We start from the raw sequence: 12,518 nt of genomic DNA, 5'->3' as shown, positions 1-12,518 counted from the left end.
AGCTAGCTGTGAATATGCACGAAATATAAAAATACTGTAAGCTCTTAAAGGTGAGTATTTAAAATGGTTCTCTTTGTGTCCCATGACCTAGAACCTTGGAACCATTGGGGAAAAAAGATGGCTTGAGATACGGGGAACAGATGTTATTATTTTTCTATCAAAAATACCAAGCTCAGAAAACTTTCCCATGTACCCCTTGAAGATATTACCATAAAGTTCACTGTGGGAAAAAAAAACACCAAAAACTTGAAATTGGCCTCAAAGTAGAAGAAAAATATTTCTAGAAGCACTCTTGAAAACACAAGGCCTTGAGGCTTCACTTATTTCCATTAATACGCTAAAACAGTGACTAAAGGAAATTGCAGAAAATCTCTATTAGGATTGTCCAATAAGCATGAAGCCTAGTCATCCATTTAAGACCTTTAAATGTAAAAATATATCTAAGTAAGCTGCCACTTGATCCTCTTTTGAGCTTTGCTGTTTATCTTTCTGTTAAAGCACTTTTCTTTTCTTTTCTTTTCTTTTTGAGACAAAGTCTCACTCTGTCGCCTAGCGGCACAATCTCGGCTCACTGCAACCTCTGCCTCCTGGGTATAAGTGATTCTCCTGCCTCAGTCTCCTGAGTAGCTGGCATTACAGGCTCCCACCACCACGCCCAGCTAATTTTTGTATTTTTAGTGGAGACGAGATTTCACCATGTTGGCCAGACTGGTCTCGAACTCCTGACCTCAAGTGATCTGCCTGCCTCAGGCTCCCAAAGTGCTGGGATTACAGGCGTGAACCACTACACCCAGCCCAGTCTTAATAAAGAGGTACACAAGCAAAACTGGAGGAAGAAAACATAAGGAAGGGTCAAGTCTAAAAAAAGGAGGCAAATGTCCGTATCCAGGATTCCTGCTCTGCTTTCTGATGTCTCAACATAATTTTTGACCATGTTTTCCTCTACAATGCAACTGAATAAAGATATAAAGCAAATGTGGAAATTAAAGCAGAACTGAAAAGCTTTGGCTTCTAAGAAAATGTAGAAGACATGCTTTTCCCCATTCTTTCCACTAAATACAACTAAAAGCCCTGGATATTGTATATGAAAAAAAAACACAAGAAGACTCTGAATAGTGGAGAGAAGAAGGCAGACTGGCTCCAGAACCTGGGATCCAAGAAATGACACAATGGTGAATCTTCTGGGGTTTCTTTTTATCTCACACATCCCAGACTTGGAGCTGGAAAAAAACAGCAGCCTGGAATGCCAATGGGGGCAAGCAAAAAAAAAAAAAAAAAAAGCCCCAACAAAAGGAGAAGAGAATCTCTGCCCTACCCTTTTGAGGGAGGGAATTGAGGATTCTCTCTCAATTCATCACTGAAGGAGGGGGAAGAGACAACTATTTCTGGTTCACTTCCTGTTAGATTCCTTAGCATTCAAGAAGAGAAGTCAATCCTATCTTTAACTGCAGAAATGTGAAAAGAAATTACTTTGCCTCTAATTAGCAACATGGGATGATCACAGAAGCCGCACCTGACAGGAAGCCCACCCTCAATTTCTGTACTCCCCAACGTCTCCCAAAGGGTTGGTGAAAAGAAAGTGAGTTCATGGAGAATTGTCTCTCCCTCCATTCCTCACGATACTCGAGAATCTATCTTTGGGTCAACTTATACCACAGAGGGTGGCATTACTGGATTTTCTCACAGTGCCCTCTGATCTTGTTATAGTGGCTTTTATTGGATTCTGTTGGCATCATGCTATTCTGTTTAGATGATGTTTTGAGGTAAGCCTTTGTGTTTATTACAAGGGGTAAGTTGAAAACATTATTCAGGGTTCTTTTTATGACCATACTCTGGCCTTATAGCTAGATTAGAAATAACTGAATGATTGCAAACACCTGATTGGTTTTAATCATGTGGAATTGTGACTCACAAAACTAATCATCATTTCCTGTTTGGGTTGGCTGCTGGAAAATTTAAAACTGAGTCAGTGGTCTCCTGTGAGCAAGTTTGTAGCATCCATGGGCCTAATTTTGTAAACAAACTTTATGGTATACCTATTATTTTATCTCCTTGTCCTCATTATCTAATTTTTTTCTAATTTAAGCAATCATATTATATTTTGCATAGTTTTTATAAATAACCTTAGATTTTCTTAAAAACTTCACAAAGGGCATGAATAGCCTGAGCATGGCCATATTTACACAGCCCAAGAATATAACACATTTCAGTCTTTATAAAGTACATTTATTACCAGGGATTCATATAGTAAGATGTTTATGAGAATGAAAATTCCAGAAGAAACCAAAAGAGCTAGGTGCTGAGACAAAGAAAGTAAAAGCAGCAATGAAAGCCATGTTGCAGGCTCCAAGAGGCTACTTCTGGGTACACTATAGATTTCAGAGGCATTGGAAATATGAATAGCCCTACATAGAAATCCCACAGGATAGAGAAGATAGTGAGATTAGTGGCATCCTAGAGCTTCTTTGAAGCTATAAAAGAATCTTACTACCATCTGTGGGGACTCATATTGCCTTCTATTTAGGATCCATTGTTTCTCTGGACTTCCATGAGTGTGAATATCACTGACTATGGGCCCCCCATGGAATAGAGAATAACTAGGGACCACAACCACAAGAACAGAAGAGGTCAGATTCCCATTCCCAGGCCAGACTAAGGGAAAGAATCAACTTGGATGTAGGTGTAGTCCTGTTTGCATTTCAACAAAATTCATGAATGTGTCTATTTTCCATAAAATTCTTCTTTATTATTATTTTCGTTGGTGGTACCAAAGGCGTGCCTTGAGAGAACACTCCCACCCCAAACTACCACAGATAAATGTACAATTTAGGTAGCAACTATATGCTTTGACATGCAACCTCAACTTCAAGGTCTTTTCTCCTCTAAGGAGTTTCCATTCCTAAGCGGCATCTATGTAAATATGGAAGGGCCAACACTGTTTATTTTTACAATCCCTATTAGTCTGTTCTCATGCTGCTATGAAAACATACCCAAGACTCGGTAATTTATAAAGGAAAGAGGTTTAGTTGATTCACAGTTCTGCGGGGCTGGGGAGGCCTCAGGAAACTTACAGTCATGTTGGAAGGAGAAGTAAACATGTCCTTCTTCCCATGGCGGGCCAAAACCATGCAGCAAGAAATGCCAAGCAAAAAGAGGAAAAGCCCCTTATAAAGCCATCAGAACTTGTGAGAACTCACGAGAACAGCAGCATTGGGCTAACCACCCCCATGATTCAATTACCTCCCACCAGGTTTCTCCCATGACACATAGGGATTATGGGAACTACAATTCAAGATTCTCATCTTTTTGGGTAGGGACACAGCCAAACCGTATCAATCCCAAATATGTTTCCCCAAAAGATAACTCTTAAAAAGGCCTGCATATTTGTTTGTGATGTGGCAGGGCAGAGGGAAAAGTTGGAAAATGGTCTTTTGCTAATCGTTACTCAGAGGAATGAAGAACCCAGTTTGAGAGATCTTCAGAGGTTTCCAGAAATAAAAGAAAGATGGTCAAAATCTTTTACAGTAAAATGAGCACATGCTTTGCTATGTATGAGAATGTAGGAGCGAAAATTCCCAGCTCTATAACTTCTGAGAGATTGAGCAATCTTGCACAACTCAATTAGAATTTCAGCTCTTTCCTGGAAAGGTGAATGCAAGGATTAAAATAAAGAAGGTACCTGAGGTTATTCTGAAAACTGCAAAGCATTTTACCTATGTCAATTACCAGTAATGGTAATAGAAATATGGAGTCAACCTTATTTTTAAGAAGACAAATCTTTTTAACTTCTCTGTCTTCTTTTTATGACCCTATCTATCTAATCTTAACCTAACAGAAACCCTCTTTTTTGTGGTAGCTTAATCAAGTCTCTATTACTTCAACCAAAAGAGTCTGATTCCTACTGATTTCATTTTCTTGTCACTTCAGAAACTGAATGCCTCTACATAAAGCTCAAAGTAATAAGTAATCACAAATATGTGTGATACCCACAATCTATAAAAATTGCATAAGCCTGGATGTTGAAAAACCTTTCTAGAAACACCAAACATCCACTTTCCCCAAGAAATTTCTAAAACTTCCTTAGGAGCTTTTAAAGAATTCTTTATAATAACTGTTTATATAGAATAGAAGTGAAAGAATAGATCAGGTTGGTTTTTAAAAGAGCTACATTGTTGGCTCAAAGACGGACAATAGCCCTATCACCAATTTTTTAAAAACACATTTTTTAAAGGAAAAAAAAATCAAACTTGGACGGCCTGAACTTTTAATGGAAGACACATACAAATCAGTAGTTCTGCTACAAGGAAAAGCTCTGCCTATTTAAGAAAAATATTAACTGAAGATTTACTTAGATTGAAGTTATGAATATCCATATGTAATTCCAAGACCTAAGGATACTTTCTGCAGTATTTCCTTCAATCTCTACAGAAATGTGCAGTGTTATAAAACTATCTTAGAAGTCCCCTGTTTTGGGCTACATGTTTGTCACAGGGAAGAAGCTAGGAAAATTAATAACTTATTGGAATCTTGTATGTTTCAAATGTGTGTGTGTGTGTGTAATTGCCAGGATCAGCCCATTTCTGGGCTTTGGCATATGTGGTCCAAAATGCAGGAATACAAGCCAGGCAGAAGGTACAACAGATGAGGACAGGTGGGAAAAAACATAAAAAAGGAAAGGAAGCAGCACGGAGCCTGTAGAGGGGAAATCGAAAGACTGAGAAAGAGGGATGTCTGAGTACATATCATTGAATAAATGACATATCATTGAATTCTGTCCATAACAGTGCCTAATATCCTAGCAAACAATAGTTCTAGGATGACAAACTAAGATCTTGAAATTGATTTGACTTTGAACAATGTAATTATATCAGAACATACAATGATTGTGTTGGACTAGAATTTTTAAAAAATAAAGAAAAATCTCAGAAAATGTCTTATTATATGATTTATTACACGATAATACAGATACTTTTTCTAATAGCAGCTGAGTAGCACAGCGATTATGGCGATATCCACAAACCCACCCCCAGCATACTAAGGACTGTGACTGCTTGTAAACTGTGAGTATTTATAAGTCCAAAGAACTATGGATATTGTCCCTAGTATTTCCTTCACCCTACAGAATTAAGGAGTATCAGGAAACTATCTTAGAATTCCGCTTGTGGGCTGGCCAGTGCAATGTTAGCTGTAAAAGAAACTCATTAACTAAGACAGAAGCATCAGAGAATAAAGACCTCTCAAGCGTCCTCCTTAGCATAAACGGTAAACCAGGAGGTGCCAGGCTTACTCACTCATTCACTCTTCAGAAAGACTAACCTTCCCGTGGGGTTCCCTGCACCCCCAATGGACTCTGCCCCCTGCTCCCAACTGCTCTGTGATTCCTCTGAGTTTGAGGAAGGGGAGGCACATAACTACATGACTGTTAATCCCAGGAATTCAACCTTCCTCCTGCACTGTCAGTCATCCTATTTCTTTGGGGGACAGAAGACCTTCTGTTCCCTCGCTGGCATACCAGTGGACAGGAAAGAAATCAGGAACTGCTTTTACTTAACAGGTAGCTTCGCAAACCTTTTTCCACATGTAGCACTGGATTTGAGTTGCAGTAGCTTGTTTTCCAAAGACAGTTTTCTTTCTAGTAGTGTTCTCTTTTCCTAGGAGAAAATGAGATACAAATGTTGCTGAACTACATGTGTATGTTTGGTAAGGCCTTCCTCTTGTCATACTAGAACTATGGCTTGAGCTAAAGAGTTAATTTCCCATGTGCTGTTACTCTTATCTTCAAGGAAACCTAGCTGAGTATTCTCCTGTGTGCTTTACACATAGTTCAACTATAGGCCAAAAATAATTGTCTTCACTCTCTCACCTGCCTGGAGGACTTCTTTTGCTCATCTTCCAAGGCATTGCCCATAGCCTGTTCAGTTCAACCTCTCCCACTCACCTCTCCCCATCCTACCACACATAAACAGCCAGCTCATCCCTTGCTAGACCCTGGCTCTCCCACCCTTACATCTGCTTCCCCTGCATTAGATTGAGTTGTTGGTATCCAAGGACACTAGATACCTCTAGGTACTACGTGTCATCTGTCAGAAGGTAGTAAAACAATAAACATATTTTTGATGAAGGATCAAGGCCACAAAGGATACAAATGCTTTCCAATTAGGATACAGGAGAAACTCAGATTGCAATTTTATGATGTTGGGAAAGAATATGTTTTAAAAAGATGCCTTAATTTGATTATTAAGCCAAAGCCTTTCCATTCAAAAGGAAAACAGAAAAGACCATGAAAAACGAAGCTGAGATGACTGTGTTCATTTTATATTTGATGGCACTCAGCTGAAAAAAGGAATTTGGTGCTTTGGCCTGACGGTTTAGGTTGCCAAGTTGGAAAGAATCAAGGGAGATTGAAAAGAGGCAGGAATTGGTATTGGCAACTTGGATGGAATTGACTGGAAGACGTGTGCTGAAACTATCTATAATGCTGTTTAAAATTACTTCCTGCTGCAGCATCTCAGTGAGTAGTACAAAACAAGGCAGTGCTGTCTAGCAGAAACATCACAAAGATTGTACGTAGGGACTTAACCTGGTTTCTAAATTTTGGCCAAGGTTTTCAACTCTCGGGCCTTACCAATGTTAAGAAAAATTAACCCAAACTTGGAAATAAAAACAATATACAGCACGCAGTTTTAATGTCATATTGGGTCATCGTTTAATTATCTGACCCAAGATTTATTTAATTCTCTCAGAGAATTTTCCTCTGTTCGCTTTTATTATTTATTATTTGATTAGAGCCCTGGGTCTGTGAAGTTGCATGTAAATTTGTAGATTTCTGTCTGGTAGAAGACATAATCCCAAAGGTTATGGTTTAATTGCCTTAAAGAATATTAACTGTTTTTTTAAATTTAATCTAGTAATCCTATACTATTTTCAATTTTTCTCCAAAATGCCTATAAATGACTAGTTTCTGAAAATATTTTATTTAAACCAGCTTTCTCATCTTACTGTTTCCCTCATTAATTAATGAGTTACAACATTTGACATGTATTCATTCTATATTCATTTGACTCATATTTGTATCTTCTGAGTGTTCCTAAAATGGGGATAATATTACCTACATTGAAATGTTGGGATGATAGAGATAATATATGTAAAAGAGATACAGGCTTCCTGGCACATATTTGGATCTCAATATATAATAATTGGAAGGCACTGGTTACTTCATATCTTATGTGTTCTGTATGCTTTTTCAAATTTTTCTTATAGTATTCTTTGCCACATAAAAATAGCCCTGGAGTTGCCCTAGCTGTGTTCAAATTATTTCTGAGGGATCACAGATTTCTTCCTTCCTTCCTTCCTTCCTTCCTTCCTTCCTTCCTTTCTTCTTTCTTTCTTTCTTTCATTCTTTCTTTCTTTCTTTCTCTCTCTCTCTCTCTCTCTCTCTCTCTCCGCCCCCCCTTTCTTTTTTTTTTTTTTTTTTTTTTCAGAGTTTTGCTCTTGTTGCCCAGGCTGGAGTGCAGTGGTGCGATCCTGGCTCACTGCAACCTCTGCCTCCCAGGTCCAAGCAATTCTCCTGCCTCAGCCTCCCGAGTAGCTGGGATTAAAGACATGCGCCACCACGTCTGGCTAATTTTGTATTTTTAGTAGAGACGGGGTTTCTCCATGTTGGTCAGTCTAGTCTCGAACTCCCGACCTCAGGTGATCCACCCGCCTTGGCCTGCCAAAGTGCTGGGATTACAGGCACGAGCCACTGCGCCCGGCCCACAGATACATCTTACAAGCGTATGATGAGACTTGGATTGTCAAAAAACACACCACAGATAATGTATTTTGAATTTGTAGGGTGAGGGAAAATGGTGCCTAACAAATGTTTAATAGTCTTACACTTGATTAATGGATTTTCATAAACAGGGGTCAAGGGAACCAGACAACCAGACAAGTAAATGCTCTCCCTTGGCCAGGCTCTGCCATCTAGCTTGGGTTCTTTTTGCCTCCTCTTTGACAACACAGAAAATCTCACCATACCAGATAGCACTTTTCAGGCAATGTCTTCAGGAAAGGGAAAGGGAGTTCATAGCACCACACAGTGGGCAACCCACTATTCCCAGAGCCATACCTCCAGACAGCTCCAGGTTTCCCTCACCAGGCTGATCGGAGAAGGCACCAATTTCAATCATGGCCAAATGCTAACATCTAAATGTTTTGAAACCAACTCTATCATTTTTGTCCAGCATGAGAGAAGACGGGGGCATAACGGAAAGGGTTGTGATGTAGAAAGTGGAGGACTGTGGAACAGTTTCAGGTTCATGCTGTCCTCATTTACAAAATGATCATGAGGAACTAGGTGGTCTCAAAAGTGCCTTTGAGCTCTAAAATTGCAATGGAGCTAAATCAATGACACTAGAAAATAAATATGATGTAACAGAATTGCACTGCTAGCAAACGGAACATATGCCATATTAAAATGCTCTTACTGGGCATTTTTGCTAGCTTATCACTGTGCTTATGGAATTCATTCTCACTGCATTCCTGATTAAAGTGGGACAGATGGTGAAGGTTTTAAGTAATGTGTTCATTACCAGACCTCATACCACTAATGGCTATTTACTGGAGCAGTAGATTGTTCAAGTGAGTAGCAAGTAGATTTTTCTCCAGGGGGCACCCACGACCAGGGCAATATTTATCAACCTTTGTGAGGATGTTCATTTTTAATTTTTACTTTCTTTTTGAATTTGTGTCTTTTTCCTATTAATACAAAAGGCCCAGTACACCCTCCCCTTATTCTGGCCCACACTCCCTCCCTGAGACACCCTACCTCACAGCCTGTCTCCTCAGTCTCTCTTTAAACCAAGATGTTGCCCAACTTTGTTCCTTATAGTTTTATTTATTTGCTTGTTTCACAAATATAAAGTATTTTAAAACCAATTTGCTTTTTTTGTTTTGTTTTGTTTTTGAGACAGAGTCCTGCTCTATTACCCAGGCTGAAGTATAGTGGCGTCATCTCAGCTCACTGCAACCTCCACTTCCCAGGTTCAAGTGATTCTCATACTTCAGCCTCCAGAGTAGCTGGGACTGCAAGCACGTGCTACCATGCCCAGCTAATTTTTGTGTTCTCTTAGGAGAGACTGGGTTTCACCATGTTGGCCAGGCTGGTCTCGAACTCCTGGCCTTAAGTGATCCTCCTGCCTCAGCCTCCCCAAATGCTGGAATTATAGGCATGAGCCACCACACCTGGCCTAAACCATCTTTTACTTTAAATAAAACTGCACATTGCCCCTCCACATCGTCCCCACTTACCATCACCCTCCAGAGATTCCAGTAGGCTGCACTTTAGAAAGTCACTGAATTATTCTGGAAGGTTGCTGCATGGCCTTACTAAGTCATGCGCATCCTGTCTACTTCCTTTGTCCAAGATCTCCTGGAGACAGCCCACTATTAAGAGTTATTATCAGGGCAGGAACTAGGCCATCACTTCCCAAGAATGTCCTGCCAGGATCTGAGTCACTGAACCTTATTCTAGGGCATACTCCTCTGCCTTTGACTGTGCTTTCAGCCTCCCTAAAGGACTCATAGAGGAATTAAGAAAGGGAAATTTAGGAAGTTCCTTGAGCCTCACACAATCCAGATATACTACATTGTCATATCCACAAAAAAAGACGGGTTCATTCACAAATATATATTCAGCCCCTAGTTCTGTTACACATGGTGGTGTTCAAATATTTGTTTAGTAAACAGTCAAGTAAATATACCCCAGAACTCTGAGATGAACTAACATCTAGTATACATTTCCTAGGATCACTAGGAAATAGAAATTATCTTCTACTGTTCTTTTTTTTTTTTTTTCTGAGATGGAGTCTCGCTATGTCACCAGGCTGGAGTGCAGTGGCACAATCTCGGTTCACTGCAACCTCCCTCCTCCTGGGTTCAAGTGATTCTCCTGCCTCAGCCTCCCAAGTAGCTGGGACTACAGGCACCTGCCACCACGCCCAGCTAATTTTTGTATTTTTAGTAGAGACAGGGTTTCACCATGTTGGCCAGGATCGTCTCGATCTCTTGACCTCATGATCCACCCACCTTGGCCTCCCAAAGTGCTGGGATTATAGGCATAAGCCACCGTGCCCAGCCTGTTCTTTTGTTAATTTGGGGGCACTAAACCTGACCCAATATTACTGGGTTTGAGATGGCATGAGCTCTACACTAAACTTAAATTTCAAGCTGGTTAATCAATCTGTTTGGTTAAGCAATTCTATTCGTTTCCCAGAATTGTCTTTCTTTCCTTAATGCAAACATTCTTTGTGCTATCTTAGTTGTATTAAGCTGTTTATTATAGGATCAAGTATTCTGCCACTACCAGGTACACATCCAAATATTACAGTTTTTCCAAAACAGCATAATTATAAACTGTCATGCCTGGATAAACTAATTGCTTAAGGATATTCTAGCCCAGTGATTCTGCTAAAGTATAACACTCAGTGACCTACCACATAATACACATGCAGCTGAATACTGTTATCTTAGAGCCACTTGATAATGGGCATATTTAATTTTTATGATTTCCTCATAGGTCCTTCACCAAGACTACGAATTCAACCAAATCACAATGTCATAAAACTTTAAATTCTTGGGAAATATTTTTAAACAAATCAAAGTTCCTTTGATAAGAAACCTAAATATTGAAATGTGATGTTTTTGAAATGATATTTATGAAATGGCATAAACCCAGGCAGACTCATAAAACAAATTAAAGCTAAAAATAACAGAGGCAAATACAATAAATATAAAAAATGTATTGGGCAATATTTACTAGTATCCAAAGCCTATATTTTTCTCTATCCCCAATTCAGTTTCAGAGATGCCAGTTTTCTCTTTGTTTTGCTATTAAAAAATAATATTCCTTGATTTGTCCAAGTTCTAAATTCTAAGGCATACATACACAAATTTACGTGTTCACCTTTTGTGTATATTTGGAATGCTAGCTAGTTAAATGAACATGGCATGAAATATTTTCAAATTTTTATTCTATTATTACTCTTCTCTAAATGTGCCTTCTTAAAGTTCCAATTTCTATAGAATGGCTTTTCTTAATGTAAACTGTATCTCTCCTAGTGCAGCCATAGGTTTTTACAAACACAAAGTAGACTTGGGTGATCAAAAATGGATACTGCACTGACTCTAATACATAAAAATGCTGTGATTACAGGGACCTGCTATATTAATACTCCTAGTAGATGGACTTTGTGCTCTTTTCCATTAGTTGCATTCACAGCCTCACCTGGTTCCCCTTTCTAAGTCATGTATTTCCTAGAAAGTGACAAATGATGATATGACTACAGTATTTGCAGAAAGGTAAGTCAATCACTACAGTATAGATCATATGAAATGTTTAAGGGAAAATTAATATTAAATGCTTCCTAAGGGCAAATACTGTAAAGAATACTTTCACTTAACATTATCTTATTTAATTTAATATCCTATTTATTTTGGTATTATTTTATTTCATTCTCATCCTAACCCTGTCAGTAAGAAAATCCTCTAATTCTCCAGGGCTGTACCTTTTCCATTCTCTGTACAAGGTTCTCCAATTCTGTAATTTGACTGTGTTTTTCTTCAAGTTTTTCAGCAACTTGATTCAGATTTTCAACATGTTGTTTCAATTTCTGTTCTTTTTCAAGCTTGTTAACCTATGGTCAGAGAAACAGTTGTGTTGTGAAAACTCTGTTTTTATTAAACCTATACACATATTACCTCTTTCTACAATTTTCTAATTAGCCAAAAAAATTCAGAATTCATACTTGCTTAGAATTGCTCTTTTTGATTTCAGTGTTTCCTTCAAAATAACCCTGATAGACTACAACAACATTAAATCAAGAATTAATATTATAATAAACATAAATATCCTTCCTAGAATGCTTCCATTTGTTACCATAAAGCATACTTTCTGAATTGATACAAGAGAGAAAGATGCTAATTTAACAAAAGCAACATTGTTGACTTTTTCTCAACAATTATTATCCAGAACCAAAAAAAACCATACAGGTTCAATTAAAACACTTTTTATTTTTAATCAGAAAGTGTCATAAAATCAGAATAACTCTCCTCAGCGTGTCACCGTGCTACTTCACAGGCATAGAGCAGGGGTTGTGCTGAGGGATCATAGGAGAGAAGTTTCCATCTAGCAGGTAATAGGCTACAGCGGGACTGTGTCGACTAACTTGTTACTCTTCCGCATGTGTATTTAACAAAGCTTGACATTTCACAGGGAAAAATAAGTGTCTGGCTTCCTTTGTAAGTACCAAGCGGGCCTTTCAGTCAGTTCACTCCAGGCTAGTGCCGAGCCCACATTACAGGGATGCATGCTTCTTGTCCCCACAAGCCCCCCGCCATAGCATAGCACCCTCATCAGCTTCCCGCTTATGTTCTTCATCTGCACCCTGCATGCATGTGAGTATGCAACCATCACTACCACAGCTTGCTGCATGAAAGGGTGTCACCTAGGCAGTGAATTTCCTACTGTACTCCCCTGG

The 12,518-nt window shown here is 38.9% G+C and overlaps 1 protein-coding gene across 6 annotated transcripts in view; it reads right to left on the bottom strand.

Annotated features, from left to right (window-relative positions):
- CCDC68 (coiled-coil domain containing 68) overlaps window positions 1-12,518 on the bottom strand; it is a 55,824-nt gene that overhangs the window by 21,401 nt on the left and 21,905 nt on the right. For all 6 annotated transcript variants that reach the window (XM_065533781.2, XM_045377746.3, XM_065533779.2 and 3 more), the window contains exons 7-8: window positions 11,547-11,675; window positions 5,569-5,651 (exon numbers count right to left, since the gene is read on the bottom strand). In XM_065533781.2, coding sequence (XP_065389853.1) covers window positions 5,569-5,651; window positions 11,547-11,675 — 212 coding nt within the window. The remainder of the gene's footprint in view (window positions 1-5,568; window positions 5,652-11,546; window positions 11,676-12,518) is intronic.

Source organism: Macaca fascicularis, chromosome 18 (assembly GCF_037993035.2).
Source record: "Macaca fascicularis isolate 582-1 chromosome 18, T2T-MFA8v1.1".
Classification (NCBI taxonomy): Eukaryota; Metazoa; Chordata; class Mammalia; order Primates; family Cercopithecidae; genus Macaca; species Macaca fascicularis.
This window is presented reverse-complemented; position numbering and strand designations above follow the sequence as displayed.